The sequence below is a fragment of the Phyllobates terribilis genome, unplaced genomic scaffold (genome assembly GCF_046119375.1).
Source record: "Phyllobates terribilis strain yellow unplaced genomic scaffold, ASM4611937v1 Scaffold_3__8_contigs__length_932513732, whole genome shotgun sequence".
NCBI classification, from domain to species: domain Eukaryota; kingdom Metazoa; phylum Chordata; class Amphibia; order Anura; family Dendrobatidae; genus Phyllobates; species Phyllobates terribilis.
In genome coordinates this window covers 23472193-23499848 of record NW_027362763.1, presented here as the reverse complement: position 1 = coordinate 23499848, position 27656 = coordinate 23472193, and the positions used below count along the sequence as shown (strand labels likewise).

At 47.3% G+C, this 27656-nt stretch overlaps 1 protein-coding gene across 2 annotated transcripts in view; it reads left to right on the top strand.

The window, feature by feature from the left end:
• The window catches only part of LOC141258724 (oocyte zinc finger protein XlCOF7.1-like), a 170953-nt gene that overhangs the window by 101737 nt on the left and 41560 nt on the right, over nucleotides 1-27656 (top strand). For both annotated transcript variants that reach the window (XM_073673771.1, XM_073673772.1), the window contains exon 4: nucleotides 26528-26651. In XM_073673771.1, coding sequence (XP_073529872.1) covers nucleotides 26528-26651 — 124 coding nt within the window. The remainder of the gene's footprint in view (nucleotides 1-26527; nucleotides 26652-27656) is intronic.

Here is a 27656-nt window from a genome sequence, read left to right as displayed (position 1 = left end):
GACTGCTGGGAGATTATACAGTATACACTGGAGGATTCTGGGTGATGAGAGGAGAGGAGTCTGCTGGGAGATTATACAGTATACTCTGGAGGATTCTGGGTGATGAGAAGAGAGGAGACTGCTGGGAGATTATACAGTATACACTGGAGGATTCTGGGTGATGAGAAGAGAGGAGACTGCTGGGAGATTATACAGTATACTCTGGAGGATTCTGGGTGATGAGAAGAGAGGAGACTGCTGGGAGATTATACAGTATACACTGGAGGATTCTGGGTGATGAGAGGAGACTGCTGGGAGATTATACAGTATACACTGGAGGATTCTGAGTGATGACAGGAGACTGCTGGGAGATTATACAGTATACACTGGAGGATTCTGGGTAATGAGAGGAGAGGAGACTGCTGGGAGATTATACTCTGGAGGATTCTGGGTGATGACCGGAGAGGAGACTGCTGGGAGATTACACAGTATACACTGGAGGATTCTGAGTGATGAGAGGAGACTGCTGGGAGATTATACACTGGAGGATTCTGAGTGATGAGAGGAGACTGCTGGGAGATTATACACTGGAGGATTCTGGGTGATGAGCAGAGACTCCTGGGAGATTATACAGTATACACTGGAGGATTCTGGGTGATGAGCGGAGACTGCTGGGAAATTATACAGTATACACTGGAGGATTCTGAGTGATGAGAGGAGACTGCTGGGAGATTATACAGTATACACTGGAGGATTCTGGGTGATGAGCGGAGACTGCTGGGAGATTATACAGTATACACTGGAGGATTCTGAGTGATGAGAGGAGACTGCTGGGAGATTATACAGTATACACTGGAGGATTCTGGGTAATGAGAGGTGACTGCTGGGAGATCATACAGTATACACTGGAGGATTCTGGGTGATGAGAGGAGAGGAGACTGCTGGGAGATTATACAGTATACACTGGAGGATTCTGGGTGATGAGCAGAGACTGCTGGGAGATTATACAGTATACACTGCAGGATTCTGAGTGATGAGAGGAGACTGCTGGGAGATTATACAGTATACACTGGAGGATTCTGGGTAATGAGAGGTGACTGCTGGGAGATTATACAGTATACACTGGAGGATTCTGGGTGATGACAGGAGACTGCTGGGAGATTATACATTATACTCTGGAGGATTCTGGGTGATGAGAGGAGAGGAGACTGCAGGGAGATTATACACTGGAGGATTCTGAGTGATGAGAGGAGACTGCTGGGAGATTATACAGTATACACTGGAGGATTCTGGGTGATGAGCGGAGACTGCTGGGAGATTATACAGTATACACTGGAGGATTCTGAGTGATGAGAGGAGACTGCTTGGAGATTATGCAGTATACACTGGAGGATTCTGGGTAATGAGAGGTGACTGCTGGGAGATTATACAGTATACACTGGAGGATTCTGGGTGATGAGAGGATAGGAGACTGCTGGGAGATTATACAGTATACACTGGAGGATTCTGGGTGATGAGAGGAGAGGAGAGGAGACTGCTGGGAGATTATACAGTATACACTGGAGGATTCTGGGTGATGACAGGAGACTGCTGGGAGATTATACAGTATACACTGGAGGATTCTGGGTGATGAGAGGAGACTGCTGGGAGATTATACAGTATACACTGGAGGATTCTGGGTGATGAGAGGAGACTGCTGGGAGATTATACAGTATACACTGGAGGATTCTGGGTGATGAGAGGAGACTGCTGGGAGATTATACAGTATACACTGGAGGATTCTGGGTGATATGAGGAGAGGAGACTGCTGGGAGATTATACAGTATACACTGGAGGATTCTGGGTGATGAGAGGAAAGGAGACTGCTGGGAGATTATACAGTATACACTGGAGGATTCTGGGTGATGAGCGGAGACTGCTGGGAGATTATACAGTATACACTGGAGGATTCTGGGTGATGAGCGGAGACTGCTGGGAGATTATACAGTATAAACTGGAGGATTCTGGGTGATGAGAGGTGACTGCTGGGAGATTATACAGTATACACTGGAGGATTCTGGGTGATGAGTGGAGAGGAGACTGCTGGGAGATTATACAGTATACACTGGAAGATTATGGGTGATGAGAGGAGACTACTGGGAGATTATACAGTATACACTGGAGGATTCTGGGTGATGAGAGGAGAGGAGACTGCTGGGAGATTATACAGTATACACTGGAGGATTCTGGGTGATGAGCGGAGACTGCTGGGAGATTATACAGTATACCCAGGAGGATTCTGGGTGATGAGCAGAGAGGAGACTGCTGGGAGATTATACAGTATACACTGGAGGATTCTGGGTGATGAGAGGAGACTGCTGGGATATTATACAGTATACACTGGAGGATTCTGGGTGATGAGAGGAGACTGCTGGGAGATTATACAGTATACACTGGAGGATTCTGGGTGATGAGAGGAGACTGCTGGGAGATTATACAGTATACACTGGAGGATTCTGGGTGATGAGAGGAGACTGCTGGGAGATTATACAGTATACACTGGAGGATTCTGGGTGATGTGAGGAGAGGAGACTGCTGGGAGATTATACAGTATACACTGGAGGATTCTGGGTGATGAGAGGAGACTGCTGGGAGATTACACAGTATACACTGGAGGATTCTGGGTGATGAGAGGAGACTGCTGGGAGATTATACAGTATACACTGGAGTATTCTAGGTGATGAGATGAGACTGCTGGGAGATTATACAGTATACACTGGAGGATCCTGGGTGATGAGAGGAGACTGCTGGGAGATTATACAGTATACACTGGAGGATTCTGGGTGATGAGAGGAGAGGAGACTGCTGGGAGATTATACAGTATACACTGGAGGATTCTGGGTGATGAGAGGAGACTGCTGGGAGATTATACAGTATACACTGGAGGATTCTGGGTGATGAGAGGAGACTGCTGGGATATTATACAGTATACACTGGAGGATTCTGGGTGATGAGAGGAGACTGCTGGGAGATTATACAGTATACACTGGAGGATTCTGGGTGATGAGAGGAGACTGCTGGGAGATTATACAGTATACACTGGAGGATTCTGGGTGATGAGAGGAGACTGCTGGGAGATTATACAGTATACACTGGAGGATTCTGGGTGATGAGGAGAGCAGACTGCTGGGAGATTATACAGTATACACTGGAGGATTCTGGGTAATGAGAGGAGACTGCTGGGAGATTATACAGTATACACTGGAGGATTCTGGGTGATGAGAGGAGACTGCTGGGAGATTATACAGTATACACTGGAGGATTCTGGGTGATGAGCCGAGACTGCTGGGAGATTATACAGTATACACTGGAGGATTCTGGGTGATGAGAGGAGACTGCTGGGAGATTATACAGTATACACTGGAGTATTCTAGGTGATGAGATGAGACTGCTGGGAGATTATACAGTATACACTGGAGGATCCTGGGTGATGAGAGGAGACTGCTGGGAGATTATACAGTATACACTGGAGGATTCTGAGTGATGAGAGGAGAGGAGACTGCTGGGAGATTATACAGTATACACTGAAGGATTCTGGGTGATGAGAGGAGAGGAGACTGCTGGGAGATTATACACTGGAGGATACTGGGTGATGAGGGGAGACTGCTGGGAGATTATACACTGGAGGATTCTGGGTGATGAGAGGAGACTACTTGGAGATTATACAGTGTACACTGGAGGATTCTGGGTGATGAGAGGAGAGGAGACTGCTGGGAGATTATACAGTATACACTGGAGGATTCTGGGTGATGAGAGGAGACTGCTGGGAGATTATACAGTATACACTGGAGGATTCTGGGTGATGAGAGGAGACTGCTGGGAGATTATACAGTATACACTGGAGGATTTTGGGTAATGAGAGGTGACTGCTGGGAGATCATACAGTATACACTGGAGGATTCTGGGTGATGAGCAGAGACTGCTGGGAGATTATACAGTATACACTGCAGGATTCTGAGTGATGAGAGGAGACTGCTGGGAGATTATACAGTATACACTGGAGGATTCTGGGTGATGACAGGAGACTGCTGGGAGATTATACATTATACTCTGGAGGATTCTGGGTGATGAGAGGAGAGGAGACTGCTGGGAGATTATACAGTATACACTGGAGGATTCTGGGTGATGACAGGAGACTGCTGGGAGATTATACAGTATACACTGGAGGATTCTGAGTGATGAGAGGAGAGGAGATTGCTGGGAGATTATACACTGGAGGATTCTGAGTGATGAGAGGAGACTGCTGGGAGATTATACAGTATACACTGGAGGATTCTGGGTGATGAGCGGAGACTGCTGGGAGATTATACAGTATACACTGGAGGATTCTGAGTGATGAGAGGAGACTGCTTGGAGATTATGCAGTATACACTGGAGGATTCTGGGTAATGAGAGGTGACTGCTGGGAGATTATACAGTATACACTGGAGGATTCTGGGTGATGAGAGGATAGGAGACTGCTGGGAGATTATACAGTATACACTGGAGGATTCTGGGTGATGAGAGGAGAGGAGAGGAGACTGCTGGGAGATTATACAGTATACACTGGAGGATTCTGGGTGATGACAGGAGACTGCTGGGAGATTATACAGTATACACTGGAGGATTCTGGGTGATGAGAGGAGACTGCTGGGAGATTATACAGTATACACTGGAGGATTCTGGGTGATGAGTGGAGACTGCTGGGAGATTATACAGTATACACTGGAGGATTCTGGGTGATGAGAGGAGACTGCTGGGAGATTATACAGTATACACTGGAGGATTCTGGGTGATGAGAGGAGACTGCTGGGAGATTATACAGTATACACTGGAGGATTCTGGGTGATGAGAGGAAAGGAGACTGCTGGGAGATTATACAGTATACACTGGAGGATTCTGGGTGATGAGCGGAGACTGCTGGGAGATTATACAGTATACACTGGAGGATTCTGGGTGATGAGCGGAGACTGCTGGGAGATTATACAGTATAAACTGGAGGATTCTGGGTGATGAGAGGTGACTGCTGGGAGATTATACAGTATACACTGGAGGATTCTGGGTGATGAGTGGAGAGGAGACTGCTGGGAGATTATACAGTATACACTGGAAGATTATGGGTGATGAGAGGAGACTACTGGGAGATTATACAGTATACACTGGAGGATTCTGGGTGATGAGAGGAGAGGAGACTGCTGGGAGATTATACAGTATACACTGGAGGATTCTGGGTGATGAGCGGAGACTGCTGGGAGATTATACAGTATACCCAGGAGGATTCTGGGTGATGAGCAGAGAGGAGACTGCTGGGAGATTATACAGTATACACTGGAGGATTCTGAGTGATGAGTAGAGACTGCTGGGAGATTATACAGTATACACTGGAGGATTCTGGGTGATGAGAGGAGACTGCTGGGAGATTATACAGTATACACTGGAGGATTCTGGGTGATGAGAGGAGACTGCTGGGATATTATACAGTATACACTGGAGGATTCTGGGTGATGAGAGGAGACTGCTGGGAGATTATACAGTATACACTGGAGGATTCTGGGTGATGAGAGGAGACTGCTGGGAGATTATACAGTATACACTGGAGGATTCTGGGTGATGAGAGGAGACTGCTGGGAGATTATACAGTATACACTGGAGGATTCTGGGTGATGAGGAGAGCAGACTGCTGGGAGATTATACAGTATACACTGGAGGATTCTGGGTAATGAGAGGAGACTGCTGGGAGATTATACAGTATACACTGGAGGATTCTGGGTGATGAGAGGAGACTGCTGGGAGATTATACAGTATACACTGGAGGATTCTGGGTGATGAGCCGAGACTGCTGGGAGATTACACAGTATACACTGGAGTATTCTAGGTGATGAGAGGAGAGGAGACTGCTGGGAGATTATACAGTATACACTGGAGGATTCTGGGTGATGAGAGGAGACTGCTGGGAGATTATACAGTATACACTGGAGGATTCTGGGTGATGAGAGGAGACTGCTGGGAGATTATACAGTATACACTGGAGGATTTTGGGTAATGAGAGGAGAGGAGACTGCTGGGAGATTATACAGTATACACTGGAGGATCCTGGGTGATGAGAGGAAACTGCTGGGAGATTATACAGTATACACTGGAGGATTCTGGATGATGAGCGGAGAGGAGACTGCTGGGAGATTATACAGTATACACTGGAGGATCCTGGGTGATGAGAGGAGAGGAAACTGCTGGGAGATTACACAGTATACACTGGAGGATTTTGGGTGATGAGAGGAGACTGCTGGGAGATTATACAGTATACACTGGAGGATTCTGGGTGATGAGACTGCTGGGAGATTACACAGTATACACTGGAGGATTCTGGTTGATGAGAGCAGACTGCTGGGAGATTATACAGTATACACTGGAGGATTCTGGGTGATGAGAGGAGACTGCCGGGAGATTATACAGTATACACTGGAGGATTCTGGGTGATGAGAGGAGACTGCTTGGAGATTATACAGTATACACTGGAGGATTCTGGGTGATGAGAGGAGACTGCTGGGAGATTATACAGTATACACTGGAGGATTCTGGGTGATGAGCGGAGACTGCTGGGAGATTATACAGTATACACTGGAGGATTCTGGGTGATGAGAGGAGAGGAGACTGCTGGGAGATTATACAGTATACACTGGAGGATTCTGGGTGATGAGCGGAGACTGCTGGGAGATTATACACTGTAGGATTCTGGGTGATGAGAGGATACTGCTGGGAGATTATACAGTTTACACTGGAGGATTCTGGGTGATGAGCGGAGACTGCTGGGAGATTATACACTGGAGGATTCTGGGTGATGAGAGGATACTGCTGGGAGATTATACAGTATACACTGGAGGATTCTGGGTGATGAGCAGAGAGGAGACTGCTGGGAGATTATACAGTATACACTGGAGGATTCTGGGTGATGAGCGGAGACTGCTGGGAGATTATACCGTATACACTGGAGGATTCTGGGTGATGAGCGGAGACTGCTGGGAGATTATACACTGGAGGATTCTGGGTGATGAGAGGATACTGCTGGGAGATTATACAGTATACACTGGAGGATTCTGGGTGATGAGAGGAGACTGCTGGGAGATTATACAGTATACACTGGAGGATTCTGGGTGATGAGCGGAGACTGCTGGGAGATTATACACTGGAGGATTCTGGGTGATGAGAGGATACTGCTGGGAGATTATACAGTATACACTGGAGGATTCTGGGTGATGACAGGAGACTGCTGGGAGATTATACAGTATACACTGGAGGATTCTGGGTGATGAGAGGATACTGCTGGGAGATTATACAGTATACACTGGAGGATTCTGGGTGATGAGAGGAGACTGCTGGGAGATTATACAGTATACACTGGAGGATTCTGGGTGATGACAGGAGACTGCTGGGAGATTATACAGTATACTCTGGAGGATTCTGGGTGATGAGAGGAGACTGCTGGGAGATTATACAGTATACACTGGAGGATTCTGGGTGATGAGAGGTGACTGCTGGGAGATTATACAGTATACACTGGAGGATTCTGGGTGATGTGAGGAGACTGCTGGGAGATTATACAGTATACACTGGAGGATTCTGGGTGATGAAAGGAGACTGCTGGGAGATTATACAGTATACACTGGAGGATTCTGGGTGATGAGGAGACTGCTGGGAGATTATACAGTATACACTGGAGGATTCTGGGTGATGAGCGGAGACTGCTGGGAGATTATACACTGGAGGATTCTGGGTGATGAGAGGATACTGCTGGGAGATTATACAGTATACACTGGAGGATTCTGGGTGATGACAGGAGACTGCTGGGAGATTATACAGTATACACTGCAGGATTCTGGGTGATGAGAGGAGACTGCTGGGAGATTATACAGTATACACTGGAGGATTCTGGGTGATGAGAGGAGACTGCTGGGAGATTATACAGTATACACTGGAGGATTCTGGGTGATGAGAGGATACTGCTGGGAGATTATACAGTATACACTGGAGGATTCTGGGTGATGAGAGGAGACTGCTGGGAGATTATACAGTATACACTGGAGGATTCTGGGTGATGAGCAGAGAGGAGACTGCTGGGAGATTATACAGTATACACTGGAGGATTCTGGGTGATGAAAGGAGACTGCTGGGAGATTATACAGTATACACTGGAGGATTCTGGGTGATGAGAGGAGACTGCTGGGAGATTATACAGTATACACTGGAGGATTCTGGGTGATGACAGGAGACTGCTGGGAGATTATACAGCATACACTGGAGGATTCTGGGTGATGAGAGGAGACTGCTGGGAGATTATACAGTATACACTGGAGGATTCTAGGTGATGAGAGGAGACTGCTGGGAGATTATACAATATACACTGGAGGATTCTGGGTGATGAGAGGAGACTGCTGGGAAATTATACAGTATACACTGGAGGATTCTGAGTGATCAGAGGAGACTGCTGGGAGATTATACAGTATACACTGGAGGATTCTGGGTGATAAGAGGAGACTGCTGGGAGATTATACAATACACACTGGAGGATTCTGGGTGATGAGAGGAGACTGCTGGGAGATTATACAGTATACACTGGAGGATTCTGGGTGATGAGAGGAGACTGCTGGGAGATTATACAGTATACACTGGAGGATTCTGGGTGATGAGAGGAGACTGCTGGGAGATTATACAGTATACACTGGAGGATTCTGGGTGATGAGAGGAGACTGCTGGGAGATTATACAGTATACACTGGAGGATTCTGGGTGATGAGAGGAAAGGAGACTGCTGGGAGATTATACAGTATACACTGGAGGATTCTGGGTGATGAGCGGAGACTGCTGGGAGATTATACAGTATACACTGGAGGATTCTGGGTGATGAGCGGAGACTGCTGGGAGATTATACAGTATAAACTGGAGGATTCTGGGTGATGAGAGGTGACTGCTGGGAGATTATACAGTATACACTGGAGGATTCTGGGTGATGAGTGGAGAGGAGACTGCTGGGAGATTATACAGTATACACTGGAAGATTATGGGTGATGAGAGGAGACTACTGGGAGATTATACAGTATACACTGGAGGATTCTGGGTGATGAGAGGAGAGGAGACTGCTGGGAGATTATACAGTATACACTGGAGGATTCTGGGTGATGAGCGGAGACTGCTGGGAGATTATACAGTATACCCAGGAGGATTCTGGGTGATGAGCAGAGAGGAGACTGCTGGGAGATTATACAGTATACACTGGAGGATTCTGAGTGATGAGTAGAGACTGCTGGGAGATTATACAGTATACACTGGAGGATTCTGGGTGATGAGAGGAGACTGCTGGGAGATTATACAGTATACACTGGAGGATTCTGGGTGATGAGAGGAGACTGCTGGGATATTATACAGTATACACTGGAGGATTCTGGGTGATGAGAGGAGACTGCTGGGAGATTATACAGTATACACTGGAGGATTCTGGGTGATGAGAGGAGACTGCTGGGAGATTATACAGTATACACTGGAGGATTCTGGGTGATGAGAGGAGACTGCTGGGAGATTATACAGTATACACTGGAGGATTCTGGGTGATGAGGAGAGCAGACTGCTGGGAGATTATACAGTATACACTGGAGGATTCTGGGTAATGAGAGGAGACTGCTGGGAGATTATACAGTATACACTGGAGGATTCTGGGTGATGAGAGGAGACTGCTGGGAGATTATACAGTATACACTGGAGGATTCTGGGTGATGAGCCGAGACTGCTGGGAGATTACACAGTATACACTGGAGTATTCTAGGTGATGAGAGGAGAGGAGACTGCTGGGAGATTATACACTGGAGGATACTGGGTGATGAGGGGAGACTGCTGGGAGATTATACACTGGAGGATTCTGGGTGATGAGAGGAGACTGCTTGGAGATTATACAGTGTACACTGGAGGATTCTGGGTGATGAGAGGAGAGGAGACTGCTGGGAGATTATACAGTATACACTGGAGGATTCTGGGTGATGAGAGGAGACTGCTGGGAGATTATACAGTATACACTGGAGGATTCTGGGTGATGAGAGGAGACTGCTGGGAGATTATACAGTATACACTGGAGGATTTTGGGTAATGAGAGGAGAGGAGACTGCTGGGAGATTATACAGTATACACTGGAGGATCCTGGGTGATGAGAGGAAACTGCTGGGAGATTATACAGTATACACTGGAGGATTCTGGATGATGAGCGGAGAGGAGACTGCTGGGAGATTATACAGTATACACTGGAGGATCCTGGGTGATGAGAGGAGAGGAAACTGCTGGGAGATTACACAGTATACACTGGAGGATTTTGGGTGATGAGAGGAGACTGCTGGGAGATTATACAGTATACACTGGAGGATTCTGGGTGATGAGACTGCTGGGAGATTACACAGTATACACTGGAGGATTCTGGTTGATGAGAGCAGACTGCTGGGAGATTATACAGTATACACTGGAGGATTCTGGGTGATGAGAGGAGACTGCCGGGAGATTATACAGTATACACTGGAGGATTCTGGGTGATGAGAGGAGACTGCTTGGAGATTATACAGTATACACTGGAGGATTCTGGGTGATGAGAGGAGACTGCTGGGAGATTATACAGTATACACTGGAGGATTCTGGGTGATGAGCGGAGACTGCTGGGAGATTATACAGTATACACTGGAGGATTCTGGGTGATGAGAGGAGAGGAGACTGCTGGGAGATTATACAGTATACACTGGAGGATTCTGGGTGATGAGCGGAGACTGCTGGGAGATTATACACTGTAGGATTCTGGGTGATGAGAGGATACTGCTGGGAGATTATACAGTTTACACTGGAGGATTCTGGGTGATGAGCGGAGACTGCTGGGAGATTATACACTGGAGGATTCTGGGTGATGAGAGGATACTGCTGGGAGATTATACAGTATACACTGGAGGATTCTGGGTGATGAGCAGAGAGGAGACTGCTGGGAGATTATACAGTATACACTGGAGGATTCTGGGTGATGAGCGGAGACTGCTGGGAGATTATACCGTATACACTGGAGGATTCTGGGTGATGAGCGGAGACTGCTGGGAGATTATACACTGGAGGATTCTGGGTGATGAGAGGATACTGCTGGGAGATTATACAGTATACACTGGAGGATTCTGGGTGATGAGAGGAGACTGCTGGGAGATTATACAGTATACACTGGAGGATTCTGGGTGATGAGCGGAGACTGCTGGGAGATTATACACTGGAGGATTCTGGGTGATGAGAGGATACTGCTGGGAGATTATACAGTATACACTGGAGGATTCTGGGTGATGACAGGAGACTGCTGGGAGATTATACAGTATACACTGGAGGATTCTGGGTGATGAGAGGATACTGCTGGGAGATTATACAGTATACACTGGAGGATTCTGGGTGATGAGAGGAGACTGCTGGGAGATTATACAGTATACACTGGAGGATTCTGGGTGATGACAGGAGACTGCTGGGAGATTATACAGTATACTCTGGAGGATTCTGGGTGATGAGAGGAGACTGCTGGGAGATTATACAGTATACACTGGAGGATTCTGGGTGATGAGAGGTGACTGCTGGGAGATTATACAGTATACACTGGAGGATTCTGGGTGATGTGAGGAGACTGCTGGGAGATTATACAGTATACACTGGAGGATTCTGGGTGATGAAAGGAGACTGCTGGGAGATTATACAGTATACACTGGAGGATTCTGGGTGATGAGGAGACTGCTGGGAGATTATACAGTATACACTGGAGGATTCTGGGTGATGAGCGGAGACTGCTGGGAGATTATACACTGGAGGATTCTGGGTGATGAGAGGATACTGCTGGGAGATTATACAGTATACACTGGAGGATTCTGGGTGATGACAGGAGACTGCTGGGAGATTATACAGTATACACTGCAGGATTCTGGGTGATGAGAGGAGACTGCTGGGAGATTATACAGTATACACTGGAGGATTCTGGGTGATGAGAGGAGACTGCTGGGAGATTATACAGTATACACTGGAGGATTCTGGGTGATGAGAGGATACTGCTGGGAGATTATACAGTATACACTGGAGGATTCTGGGTGATGAGAGGAGACTGCTGGGAGATTATACAGTATACACTGGAGGATTCTGGGTGATGAGCAGAGAGGAGACTGCTGGGAGATTATACAGTATACACTGGAGGATTCTGGGTGATGAAAGGAGACTGCTGGGAGATTATACAGTATACACTGGAGGATTCTGGGTGATGAGAGGAGACTGCTGGGAGATTATACAGTATACACTGGAGGATTCTGGGTGATGACAGGAGACTGCTGGGAGATTATACAGCATACACTGGAGGATTCTGGGTGATGAGAGGAGACTGCTGGGAGATTATACAGTATACACTGGAGGATTCTAGGTGATGAGAGGAGACTGCTGGGAGATTATACAATATACACTGGAGGATTCTGGGTGATGAGAGGAGACTGCTGGGAAATTATACAGTATACACTGGAGGATTCTGAGTGATCAGAGGAGACTGCTGGGAGATTATACAGTATACACTGGAGGATTCTGGGTGATAAGAGGAGACTGCTGGGAGATTATACAATACACACTGGAGGATTCTGGGTGATGAGAGGAGACTGCTGGGAGATTATACAGTATACACTGGAGGATTCTGGGTGATGAGAGGAGACTGCTGGGAGATTATACAGTATACACTGGAGGATTCTGGGTGATGACAGGAGACTGCTGGGAGATTATACAGCATACACTGGAGGATTCTGGGTGATGAGAGGAGACTGCTGGGAGATTATACAATATAAACTGGAGGATTCTGGGTGATGAGAGGAGACTGCTGGGAGAGTATACAGTATACACTGGAGGATTCTGGGTGATGAGAGGAGACTGCTGGGAGATTATACAGTATACACTGGAGGATTCTGGGAGATGAGAGGAGACTGCTGGGAGATTATACAGTATACACTGGAGGATTCTGGGTGATGAGAGGAGAGCAGACTGCTGGGAGATTATACAGTATACACTGGAGGATTCTGGGTGATAAGAGGAGACTGCTGGGAGATTATACAGTATACACTGGAGGATTCTGGGTGATGAGAGGAGACTGCTGGGAGATTATACAGTATACACTGGAGGATTCTGGGTGATGAGAGGAAAGGAGACTGCTGGGAGATTATATAGTATACACTGGAGGATTCTGGGTGATGAGAGGAGACTGCTGGGAGATTATACAGTATACACTGGAGGATTCTTGGTGATAAGAGGAAAGGAGACTGCTGGGAGATTATATAGTATACACTGGAGGATTCTGGGTGATGAGAGGAGACTGCTGGGAGATTATACAGTATACACTGGAGGATTCTGGGTGATGAGAGGAGACTGCTGGGAGATTATATAGTATACACTGGAGGATTCTGGGTGATGAGCGGAGATTGCTGGGAGATTATACAGTATACACTGGAGGATTCTGGGTGATGAGAGGAGACTGCTGGGAGATTATACAGTATACACTGGAGGATTCTGCGTGATGAGCGGAGATTGCTGGGAGATTATACAGTATACCCAGGAGGATTCTGGGTGATGAGCAGAGAGGAGACTGCTGGGAGATTATACAGTATACACTGGAGGATTCTGGGTGATGAGCGGAGAGGAGACTTCTGGGAGATTATACAGTATACACTGGAGGATTCTGGGTGATGAGAGGAGACTGCTGGGAGATTATACAGTATACACTGGAGGATTCTGGGTGATGAGAGGAGACTGCTGGGAGATTATACAGTATAGAGTGGAGGATTCTGGGTGATGAGAGGAAAGGAGACTGCTGGGAGATTATACAGTATACACTGGAGGATTCTGGGTGATGAGAGGAGACTGCTGGGAGATTATACAGTGTACACTGGAGGATTCTGGGTGATGAGAGGAGACTGCTGGGAGATTATACAGTATACACTGGAGGATTCTGGGTGATGAGAGGAGACTGCTGGGAGATTATACAGTATACACTGGAGGATTCTGGGTGATGAGCGGAGAGGAGACTGCTGGGAGATTATACAGTATACACTGGAGGATTCTGGGTGATGAGAGGAGAGGAGACTGCTGGTAGATTATACAGTATACACTGGAGGATTCTGGGTGATGAGCGGAGACTGCTGGGAGATTATACAGTGTACACTGGAGGATTCTGGGTGATGAGAGGAGACTGCTGGGAGATTATACAGTATACACTGGAGGATTCTGGGTGATGAGCGGAGACTGCTGGGAGATTATACAGTATACACTGGAGGATTCTGGGTGATGAGCGGAGATTGCTGGGAGATTATACAGTATACACTGGAGGATTCTGGTTGATGAGAGGAGACTGCTGGGAGATTATATAGTATACACTGGAGGATTCTGGGTGATGAGCGGAGAGGAGACTTCTGGGAGATTATACAGTATACACTGGAGGATTCTGGGTGATGAGAGGAGACTGCTGGGAGATTATACAGTATACACTGGAGGATTCTGGGTGATGAGAGGAGACTGCTGGGATATTATACAGTATACACTGGAGGATTCTGGGTGATGAGAGGAGACTGCTGGGAGATTATACAGTATACACTGGAGGATTCTGGGTGATGAGAGGAGACTGCTGGGAGATTATACAGTATACACTGGAGGATTCTGGGTGATGAGAGGAGACTGCTGGGAGATTATACAGTATACACTGGAGGATTCTGGGTGATGAGGAGAGCAGACTGCTGGGAGATTATACAGTATACACTGGAGGATTCTGGGTAATGAGAGGAGACTGCTGGGAGATTATACAGTATACACTGGAGGATTCTGGGTGATGAGAGGAGACTGCTGGGAGATTATACAGTATACACTGGAGGATTCTGGGTGATGAGCCGAGACTGCTGGGAGATTACACAGTATACACTGGAGGATTCTGGGTGATGAGAGGAGACTGCTGGGAGATTATACAGTATACACTGGAGGATTCTGGGTGATGAGAGGAGAGGAGACTGCTGGTAGATTATACAGTATACACTGGAGGATTCTGGGTGATGAGAGGAGACTGCTGGGAGATTATACAGTATACACTGGAGGATTCTGGGTGATGAGAGGAGACTGCTGGGATATTATACAGTATACACTGGAGGATTCTGGGTGATGAGAGGAGACTGCTGGGAGATTATACAGTATACACTGGAGGATTCTGGGTGATGAAAGGAGACTGCTAGGAGATTATATAGTATACACTAGAGGATTCTGGGTGATGAGCGGAGAGGAGACTTCTGGGAGATTATACAGTATACACTGGAGGATTCTGGGTGATGAGAGGAGACTGCTGGGAGATTATACAGTATACACTGGAGGATTCTGGGTGATGAGAGGAGACTGCTGGGAGATTATACAGTATAGAGTGGAGGATTCTGGGTGATGAGAGGAAAGGAGACTGCTGGGAGATTATACAGTATACACTGGAGGATTCTGGGTGATGAGAGGAGACTGCTGGGAGATTATACAGTGTACACTGGAGGATTCTGGGTGATGAGCGGAGACTGCTGGGAGATTATACAGTGTACACTGGAGGATTCTGGGTGATGAGAGGAGACTGCTGGGAGATTATACAGTATACACTGGAGGATTCTGGGTGATGAGCGGAGACTGCTGGGAGATTATACAGTATACACTGGAGGATTCTGGGTGATGAGAGGAGACTGCTGGGAGATTATACAGTATACACTGGAGGATTCTTGGTGATAAGAGGAGACTGCTGGGAGATTATATAGTATACACTGGAGGATTCTGGGTGATGAGCGGAGATTGCTGGTAGATTATACAGTATACACTGGAGGATTCTGGGTGATGAGCGGAGACTGCTGGGAGATTATACAGTGTACACTGGAGGATGCTGGGTGATGAGAGGAGATTGCTGGGAGATTATACAGTATACACTGGAGGATTCTGGGTGATGAAAGGAGACTGCTGGGAGATTATATAGTATACACTGGAGGATTCTGGGTGATGAGCGGAGAGGAGACTTCTGGGAGATTATACAGTATACACTGGAGGATTCTGGGTGATGAGAGGAGACTGCTGGGAGATTATACAGTATACACTGGAGGATTCTGGGTGATGAGAGGAGACTGCTGGGATATTATACAGTATACACTGGAGGATTCTGGGTGATGAGAGGAGACTGCTGGGAGATTATACAGTATACACTGGAGGATTCTGGGTGATGAGAGGAGACTGCTGGGAGATTATACAGTATACACTGGAGGATTCTGGGTGATGAGAGGAGACTGCTGGGAGATTATACAGTATACACTGGAGGATTCTGGGTGATGAGGAGAGCAGACTGCTGGGAGATTATACAGTATACACTGGAGGATTCTGGGTAATGAGAGGAGACTGCTGGGAGATTATACAGTATACACTGGAGGATTCTGGGTGATGAGAGGAGACTGCTGGGAGATTATACAGTATACACTGGAGGATTCTGGGTGATGAGCCGAGACTGCTGGGAGATTACACAGTATACACTGGAGGATTCTGGGTGATGAGAGGAGACTGCTGGGAGATTATACAGTATACACTGGAGTATTCTAGGTGATGAGATGAGACTGCTGGGAGATTATACAGTATACACTGGAGGATCCTGGGTGATGAGAGGAGACTGCTGGGAGATTATACAGTATACACTGGAGGATTCTGGGTGATGAGAGGAGAGGAGACTGCTGGGAGATTATACAGTATACACTGGAGGATTCTGGGTGATGAGAGGAGACTGCTGGGAGATTATACAGTATACACTGGAGGATTCTGGGTGATGAGAGGAGACTGCTGGGAGATTATACAGTATACACTGGAGGATTCTGGGTGATGAGAGGAGACTGCTGGGAGATTATACAGTATACACTGGAGGATTCTGGGTGATGAGAGGAGACTGCTGGGAGATTATACAGTATACACTGGAGGATTCTGGGTGATGAGGAGAGCAGACTGCTGGGAGATTATACAGTATACACTGGAGGATTCTGGTAATGAGAGGAGACTGCTGGGAGATTATACAGTATACACTGGAGGATTCTGGGTGATGAGAGGAGACTGCTGGGAGATTATACAGTATACACTGGAGGATTCTGGGTGATGAGCCGAGACTGCTGGGAGATTATACAGTATACACTGGAGGATTCTGGGTGATGAGAGGAGACTGCTGGGAGATTATACAGTATACACTGGAGTATTCTAGGTGATGAGATGAGACTGCTGGGAGATTATACAGTATACACTGGAGGATCCTGGGTGATGAGAGGAGACTGCTGGGAGAATATACAGTATACACTGGAGGATTCTGGGTGATGAGAGGAGAGGAGACTGCTGGGAGATTATACAGTATACACTGAAGGATTCTGGGTGATGTGAGGAGAGGAGACTGCTGGGAGATTATACACTGGAGGATACTGGGTGATGAGGGGAGACTGCTGGGAGATTATACACTGGAGGATTCTGGGTGATGAGAGGAGACTGCTTGGAGATTATACAGTGTACACTGGAGGATTCTGGGTGATGAGAGGAGAGGAGACTGCTGGGAGATTATACAGTATACACTGGAGGATTCTGGGTGATGAGAGGAGACTGCTGGGAGATTATACAGTATACACTGGAGGATTCTGGGTGATGAGAGGAGACTGCTGGGAGATTATACAGTATACACTGGAGGATTTTGGGTAATGAGAGGTGACTGCTGGGAGATCATACAGTATACACTGGAGGATTCTGGGTGATGAGAGGAGAGGAGACTGCTGGGAGATTATACAGTATACACTGGAGGATTCTGGGTGATGAGCAGAGACTGCTGGGAGATTATACAGTTTACACTGCAGGATTCTGAGTGATGAGAGGAGACTGCTGGGAGATTATACAGTATACACTGGAGGATTCTGGGTAATGAGAGGTGACTGCTGGGAGATTATACAGTATACACTGGAGGATTCTGGGTGATGACAGGAGACTGCTGGGAGATTATACATTATACTCTGGAGGATTCTGGGTGATGAGAGGAGAGGAGACTGCTGGGAGATTATACAGTATACACTGGAGGATTCTGGGTGATGACAGGAGACTGCTGGGAGATTATACAGTATACACTGGAGGATTCTGAGTGATGAGAGGAGAGGAGACTGCTGGGAGATTATACACTGGAGGATTCTGAGTGATGAGAGGAGACTGCTGGGAGATTATACAGTATACACTGGAGGATTCTGTGTGATGAGAGGAGACTGCTTGGAGATTATGCAGTATACACTGGAGGATTCTGGGTAATGAGAGGTGACTGGGAGATTATACAGTATACACTGGAGGATTCTGGGTGATGAGAGGATAGGAGACTGCTGGGAGATTATACAGTATACACTGGAGGATTCTGGGTGATGAGAGGAGACTGCTTGGAGATTATGCAGTATACACTGGAGGATTCTGGGTAATGAGAGGTGACTGCTGGGAGATTATACAGTATACACTGGAGGATTCTGGGTGATGAGAGGATAGGAGACTGCTGGGAGATTATACAGTATACACTGGAGGATTCTGGGTGATGAGAGGAGAGGAGAGGAGACTGCTGGGAGATTATACAGTATACACTGGAGGATTCTGGGTGATGACAGGAGACTGCTGGGAGATTATACAGTATACACTGGAGGATTCTGGGTGATGAGAGGAGACTGCTGGGAGATTATACAGTATACACTGGAGGATTCTGGGTGATGAGTGGAGACTGCTGGGAGATTATACAGTATACACTGGAGGATTCTGGGTGATGAGAGGAGACTGCTGGGAGATTATACAGTATACACTGGAGGATTCTGGGTGATGAGAGGAGACTGCTGGGAGATTATACAGTATACACTGGAGGATTCTGGGTGATATGAGGAGAGGAGACTGCTGGGAGATTATACAGTATACACTGGAGGATTCTGGGTGATGAGAGGAAAGGAGACTGCTGGGAGATTATACAGTATACACTGGAGGATTCTGGGTGATGAGCGGAGACTGCTGGGAGATTATACAGTATACACTGGAGGATTCTGGGTGATGAGCGGAGACTGCTGGGAGATTATACAGTATAAACTGGAGGATTCTGGGTGATGAGAGGTGACTGCTGGGAGATTATACAGTATACACTGGAGGATTCTGGGTGATGAGTGGAGAGGAGACTGCTGGGAGATTATACAGTATACACTGGAGGATCCTGGGTGATGAGAGGAGAGGAAACTGCTGGGAGATTACACAGTATACACTGGAGGATTTTGGGTGATGAGGGGAGACTGCTGGGAGATTATACAGTATACACTGGAGGATCCTGGGTGATGAGAGGAGACTGCTGGGAGATTATACAGTATACACTGGAGGATTCTGGGTGATGAGACTGCTGGGAGATTATACAGTATACACTGGAGGATTCTGGGAGATGAGAGGAGACTGCTGGGGGATTGTACAGTATACACTGGAGGATTCTGGGTGATGAGAGGAGACTGCTGGGAGATTATACAGTATACACTGGAGGATTCTGGGTGATGAGAGGAGACTGCTGGGAGATTATACAGTATACACTGGAGGATTCTGGGTGATGAGAGGAGACTGCCGGGAGATTATACAGTATACACTGGAGGATTCTGGGTGATGAGAGGAGACTGCTTGGAGATTATACAGTATACACTGGAGGATTCTGGGTGATGAGAGGAGACTGCTGGGAGATTATACAGTATACACTGGAGGATTCTGGGTGATGAGCGGAGACTGCTGGGAGATTATACAGTATACACTGGAGGATTCTGGGTGATGAGAGGAGAGGAGACTGCTGGGAGATTATACAGTATACACTGGAGGATTCTGGGTGATGAGCGGAGACTGCTGGGAGATTATACACTGTAGGATTCTGGGTGATGAGAGGATACTGCTGGGAGATTATACAGTTTACACTGGAGGATTCTGGGTGATGAGCGGAGACTGCTGGGAGATTATACACTGGAGGATTCTGGGTGATGAGAGGATACTGCTGGGAGATTATACAGTATACACTGGAGGATTCTGGGTGATGAGCAGAGAGGAGACTGCTGGGAGATTATACAGTATACACTGGAGGATTCTGGGTGATGTGAGGAGACTGGTGATTATACACTGGAGGATTCTGGGTGATGAGAGGAGACTGCTGGGAGATTATACAGTATACACTGGAGGATTCTGGGTGATGAGCGGAGACTGCTGGGAGATTATACCGTATACACTGGAGGATTCTGGGTGATGAGCGGAGACTGCTGGGAGATTATACACTGGAGGATTCTGGGTGATGAGAGAATACTGCTGGGAGATTATACAGTATACACTGGAGGATTCTGGGTGATGAGAGGAGACTGCTGGGAGATTATACAGTATACACTGGAGGATTCTGGGTGATGAGCGGAGACTGCTGGGAGATTATACACTGGAGGATTCTGGGTGATGAGAGGATACTGCTGGGAGATTATACAGTATACACTGGAGGATTCTGGGTGATGACAGGAGACTGCTGGGAGATTATACAGTATACACTGGAGGATTCTGGGTGATGAGAGGATACTGCTGGGAGATTATACAGTATACACTGGAGGATTCTGGGTGATGAGCAGAGAGGAGACTGCTGGGAGATTATACAGTATACACTGGAGGATTCTGGGTGATGTGAGGAGACTGCTGGGAGATTATACAGTATACACTGGAGGATTCTGGGTGATGAAAGGAGACTGCTGGGAGATTATACAGTATACACTGGAGGATTCTGGATGATGACAGGAGACTGCTGGGAGATTATACAGTATACACTGGAGGATTCTGGGTGATGACAGGAGACTGCTGGGAGATTATACAGTATACACTGGAGGATTCTGGGTGATGAGAGGAGACTGCTGGGAGATTATACAGTATACACTGGAGGATTCTGGGTGATGAGAGGAGACTGCAGGGAGATTATACAGTATACACTGGAGGATTCTGGGTGATGAGCAGAGAGGAGACTGCTGGGAGATTATACAGTATACACTGGAGGATTCTGGGTGATGTGAGGAGACTGCTGGGAGATTATACAGTATACACTGGAGGATTCTGGGTGATGAGAGGAGACTGCTGGGAGATTTTACAGTATACACTGGAGGATTCTGGGTGATGACAGGAGACTGCTGGGAGATTATACAGTATACACTGGAGGATTCTGGGTGATGAGAGGATACTGCTGGGAGATTATACAGTATACACTGGAGGATTCTGGGTGATGAGAGGAGACTGCTGGGAGATTATACAGTATACACTGGAGGATTCTGGGTGATGAGAGGAGACTGCTGGGAGATTATACAGTATACACTGGAGGATTCTGGGTGATGAGCAGAGAGGAGACTGCTGGGAGATTATACAGTATACACTGGAGGATTCTGGGTGATGTGAGGAGACTGCTGGGAGATTATACAGTATACACTGGAGGATTCTGGGTGATGAAAGTAGACTGCTGGGAGATTATACAGTATACACTGGAGGATTCTGGGTGATGAGGAGACTGCTGGGAGATTATACAGTATACACTGGAGGATTCTGGGTGATGACAGGAGACTGCTGGGAGATTATACAGTATACACTGGAGGATTCTGGGTGATGAGAGGTGACTGCTGGGAGATTATACAGTATACACTGGAGGATTCTGGGTGATGAAAGGAGACTGCTGGGAGATTATACAGTATACACTGGAGGATTCTGGGTGATGAGGAGACTGCTGGGAGATTATACAGTATACACTGGAGGATTCTGGGTGATGAGCGGAGACTGCTGGGAGATTATACACTGGAGGATTCTGGGTGATGAGAGGATACTGCTGGGAGATTATACAGTATACACTGGAGGATTCTGGGTGATGACAGGAGACTGCTGGGAGATTATACAGTATACACTGCAGGATTCTGGGTGATGAGAGGAGACTGCTGGGAGATTATACAGTATACACTGGAGGATTCTGGGTGATGAGAGGAGACTGCTGGGAGATTATACAGTATACACTGGAGGATTCTGGGTGATGAGAGGATACTGCTGGGAGATTATACAGTATACACTGGAGGATTCTGGGTGATGAGAGGAGACTGCTGGGAGATTATACAGTATACACTGGAGGATTCTGGGTGATGAGCAGAGAGGAGACTGCTGGGAGATTATACAGTATACACTGGAGGATTCTGGGTGATGAAAGGAGACTGCTGGGAGATTATACAGTATACACTGGAGGATTCTTGGTGATAAGAGGAAAGGAGACTGCTGGGAGATTATATAGTATACACTGGAGGATTCTGGGTGATGAGAGGAGACTGCTGGGAGATTATACAGTATACACTGGAGGATTCTGGGTGATAAGAGGAGACTGCTGGGAGATTATACAATACACACTGGAGGATTCTGGGTGATGAGAGGAGACTGCTGGGAGATTATACAGTATACACTGGAGGATTCTGGGTGATGAGAAGAGACTGCTGGGAGATTATACAGTATACACTGGAGGATTCTGGGTGATGAGAGGAGACTGGGAGATTATACAGTATACACTGGAGGATTCTGGGTGATGAGAGGAGACTGCTGGGAGATTATACAGTATACACTGGAGGATTCTGGGTGATGAGAGGAGACTGCTGGGAGATTATACAGTATACACTGGAGGATTCTGGGTGATGACAGGAGACTGCTGGGAGATTATACAGCATACACTGGAGGATTCTGGGTGATGAGAGGAGACTGCTGGGAGATTATACAATATACACTGGAGGATTCTGGGTGATGAGAGGAGACTGCTGGGAGAGTATACAGTATACACTGGAGGATTCTGGGTGATGAGAGGAGACTGCTGGGAGATTATACAGTATACACTGGAGGATTCTGGGAGATGAGAGGAGACTGCTGGGAGATTATACAGTATACACTGGAGGATTCTGGGTGATGAGAGGAGAGCAGACTGCTGGGAGATTATACAGTATACACTGGAGGATTCTGGGTGATGAGAGGAGAGGAGACTGCTGGGAGATTATACAGTATACACTGGAGGATTCTGGGTGATGAGAGGAGACTGCTGGGAGATTATACAGTATACACTGGAGGATTCTGGGTGATAAGAGGAGACTGCTGGGAGATTATACAGTTTACACTGGAGGATTCTGGGTGATGAGCGGAGACTGCTGGGAGATTATACAGTATACACTGGAGGATTCTGGGTGATGAGAGGAGACTGCTGGGAGATTATACAGTATACACTGGAGGATTCTGGGTGATGAGAGGAGACTGCTGGGAGATTATACAGTATACACTGGAGGATTCTGGGTGATGAGAGGAGACTGCTGGGAGATTATACAGTATACACTGGAGGATTCTGGGTGATGAGAGGAGACTGCTGGGAGATTATATAGTATACACTGGAGGATTCTGGGTGATGAGCGGAGATTGCTGGGAGATTATACAGTATACACTGGAGGATTCTGGGTGATGAGAGGAGACTGCTGGGAGATTATACAGTATACACTGGAGGATTCTGCGTGATGAGCGGAGATTGCTGGGAGATTATACAGTATACCCAGGAGGATTCTGGGTGATGAGCAGAGAGGAGACTGCTGGGAGATTATACAGTATACACTGGAGGATTCTGGGTGATGAGCGGAGAGGAGACTTCTGGGAGATTATACAGTATACACTGGAGGATACTGGGTGATGAGAGGAGACTGCTGGGAGATTATACAGTATACACTGGAGGATTCTGGGTGATGAGAGGAGACTGCTGGGAGATTATACAGTATAGAGTGGAGGATTCTGGGTGATGAGAGGAAAGGAGACTGCTGGGAGATTATACAGTATACACTGGAGGATTCTGGGTGATGAGAGGAGACTGCTGGGAGATTATACAGTGTACACTGGAGGATTCTGGGTGATGAGAGGAGACTGCTGGGAGATTATACAGTATACACTGGAGGATTCTGGGTGATGAGAGGAGACTGCTGGGAGATTATACAGTATACACTGGAGGATTCTGGGTGATGAGCGGAGAGGAGACTGCTGGGAGATTATACAGTATACACTGGAGGATTCTGGGTGATGAGAGGAGAGGAGACTGCTGGTAGATTATACAGTATACACTGGAGGATTCTGGGTGATGAGCGGAGACTGCTGGGAGATTATACAGTGTACACTGGAGGATTCTGGGTGATGAGAGGAGACTGCTGGGAGATTATACAGTATACACTGGAGGATTCTGGGTGATGAGCGGAGACTGCTGGGAGATTATACAGTATACACTGGAGGATTCTGGGTGATGAGAGGAGACTGCTGGGAGATTATACAGTATACACTGGAGGATTCTTGGTGATAAGAGGAGACTGCTGGGAGATTATATAGTATACACTGGAGGATTCTGGGTGATGAGCGGAGATTGCTGGGAGATTATACAGTATACACTGGAGGATTCTGGGTGATGAGAGGAGACTGCTGGGAGATTATATAGTATACACTGGAGGATTCTGGGTGATGAGCGGAGAGGAGACTTCTGGGAGATTATACAGTATACACTGGAGGATTCTGGGTGATGAGAGGAGACTGCTGGGAGATTATACAGTATACACTGGAGGATTCTGGGTGATGAGAGGAGACTGCTGGGAGATTATACAGTATAGAGTGGAGGATTCTGGGTGATGAGCGGAGAGGAGACTGCTGGGAGATTATACAGTATACACTGGAGGATTCTGGGTGATGAGCGGAGACTGCTGGGAGATTATACAGTGTACACTGGAGGATTCTGGGTGATGAGAGGAGACTGCTGGGAGATTATACAGTATACACTGGAGGATTCTGGGTGATGAGCGGAGACTGCTGGGAGATTATACAGTATACACTGGAGGATTCTGGGTGATGAGAGGAGACTGCTGGGAGATTATACAGTATACACTGGAGGATTCTTGGTGATAAGAGGAGACTGCTGGGAGATTATACAGTATACACTGGAGGATTCTGCGTGATGAGCGGAGATTGCTGGGAGATTATACAGTATACACTGGAGGATTCTGGGTGATGAGAGGAGACTGCTGGGAGATTATATAGTATACACTGGAGGATTCTGGGTGATGAGCGGAGAGGAGACTTCTGGGAGATTATACAGTATACACTGGAGGATTCTGGGTGATGAGAGGAGATTGCTGGGAGATTATACAGTATACACTGGAGGATTCTGGGTGATGAGAGGAGACTGCTGGGAGATTATACAGTATAGAGTGGAGGATTCTGGGTGATGAGAGGAAAGGAGACTGCTGGGAGATTATACAGTGTACACTGGAGGATTCTGGGTGATGAGCGGAGACTGCTGGGAGATTATACAGTGTACACTGGAGGATTCTGGGTGATGAGAGGAGACTGCTGGGAGATTATACAGTATACACTGGAGGATTCTGGGTGATGAGCGGAGACTGCTGGGAGATTATACAGTATACCCAGGAGGATTCTGGGTGATGAGCGGAGACTGCTGGGAGATTATACAGTATACACTGGAGGATTCTTGGTGATAAGAGGAGACTGCTGGGAGATTATATAGTATACACTGGAGGATTCTGGGTGATGAGCGGAGATTGCTGGTAGATTATACAGTATACACTGGAGGATTCTGGGTGATGAGAGGAGACTGCTGGGAGATTATACAGTGTACACTGGAGGATTCTGGGTGATGAGAGGAGACTGCTGGGAGATTATACAGTATAAACTGGAGGATTCTGGGTGATGAGAGGAGACTGCTGGGAGATTATACAGTATACACTGGAGGATTCTGGGTGATGAGCGGAGATTGCTGGGAGATTATACAGTATACACTGGAGGATTCTGGGTGATGAGAGGAGACTGCTGGGAGATTATATAGTATACACTGGAGGATTCTGGGTGATGAGCGGAGAGGAGACTTCTGGGAGATTATACAGTATACACTGGAGGATTCTGGGTGATGAGAGGAGACTGCTGGGAGATTATACAGTATACACTGGAGGATTCTGGGTGATGAGAGGAGAGGAGACTGCTGGGAGATTATACAGTATACACTGGAGGATTCTGGGTGATGAGCGGAGACTGCTGGGAGATTATGCAGTATACACTGGAGGATTCTGGGTGATGAGGGGAGACTGCTGGGAGATTATACAGTATACACTGGAGGATTCTGGGTGATGAGCGGAGAGGAGACTGCTGGGAGGTTATACAGTATACACTGGAGGATTCTGGGTGATGAGGGGAGACTGCTGGGAGATTATACAGTATACACTGGAGGATTCTGGGTGATGAGAGGAGACTGCTGGGAGATTATACAGTATACACTGGAGGATTCTGGGTGATGAGAGGAGACTGCTGGGAGATTATACAGTATACACTGGAGGATTCTGGGTGATGTCGCTCTCGTTGGTTGTCAGGTTCCTCTCCGGTGTCAGGACGTTGCTGTCTTTTTCTCCATGGAGGAGTGGGATTATGTAGAAGGACATCGGGATCTGTATGAGGATGAAGCGGTGGAGAATCTCCAGCCTCCGATATCACAAGGTAAGAGGTGACCGCTCTTCTGTTATATTCTGGGTCTTGTCACCCGCTTTCTCGCTCACGTCTCGCCCGTGTTGAGCTCCTGTCACTGTTCAGGGTTTTCGCACTCTGATACAATCACGTGTCATGTAAACTCTTTCATATTTAGAGCCACAATATTTGCTTGATGAAGAGATGTCAATTTAATGTCTATGGTTTACTAAGGTACTGTAAACTGCCATGTGGTATAGGGTGGTACTATACACTGCGAGGTGGTGTACAGTACTACTACAGACTTCACAGTGGCGTACAGCGGTAGTGTGGAGTGCGGTGTACGGCAGGAGTGTGGTGTGGTGAGTAGATAGTGATGCCGCGCTGTGGGTTGTACAGCGCTGATCCCACACAACTGTGAGTATCATTCTTACCTCTCGCCCATCTCTACAATCTCCTGATATTGGGTGTAGGACCATTTTCAGAGGGGCAGCACAAGTACTGGTGCGATGTCACAGTCGTCGTGAATATGACCTGTGCACAAAACTAAAAGTGCAAAGCTTCATACCAGCAGCAGCGGACAGAACTACATCTACCAGCAACCCCTAGAGTCAGACAGGAAGTGGGAGGAGCTAGAGAAAGGGGAAGCAGAATGAATGTCAGGAGGATGATGGGGAACATGACTGGATCCACTAGAGTGGGCTGACCGAGTCTCCTCCGTGTATCTTAGGAATAATGACACAGAGATGGAGCCTCCTCCGTGTATCTGAGGTATACTGACACATAGATGGAGCCTCCTCCATGTATCTGAGGTATAATGACACAGAGATGGAGCCTCCTCTATGTATCTGAGGTATAATGACACAGAGATGGAGCCTCCTCCATGTATCTGCGGTATAATGACACATAGATGGAGCCTCCTCCGTGTATCTGAGGTATAATGACACAGAGATGGAGCCTCCTCCGTGTATCTGAGGTATAATGACACATAGATGGAGCCTCCTCCTTGTATCTGAGGTATAATGACACAGAGATGGA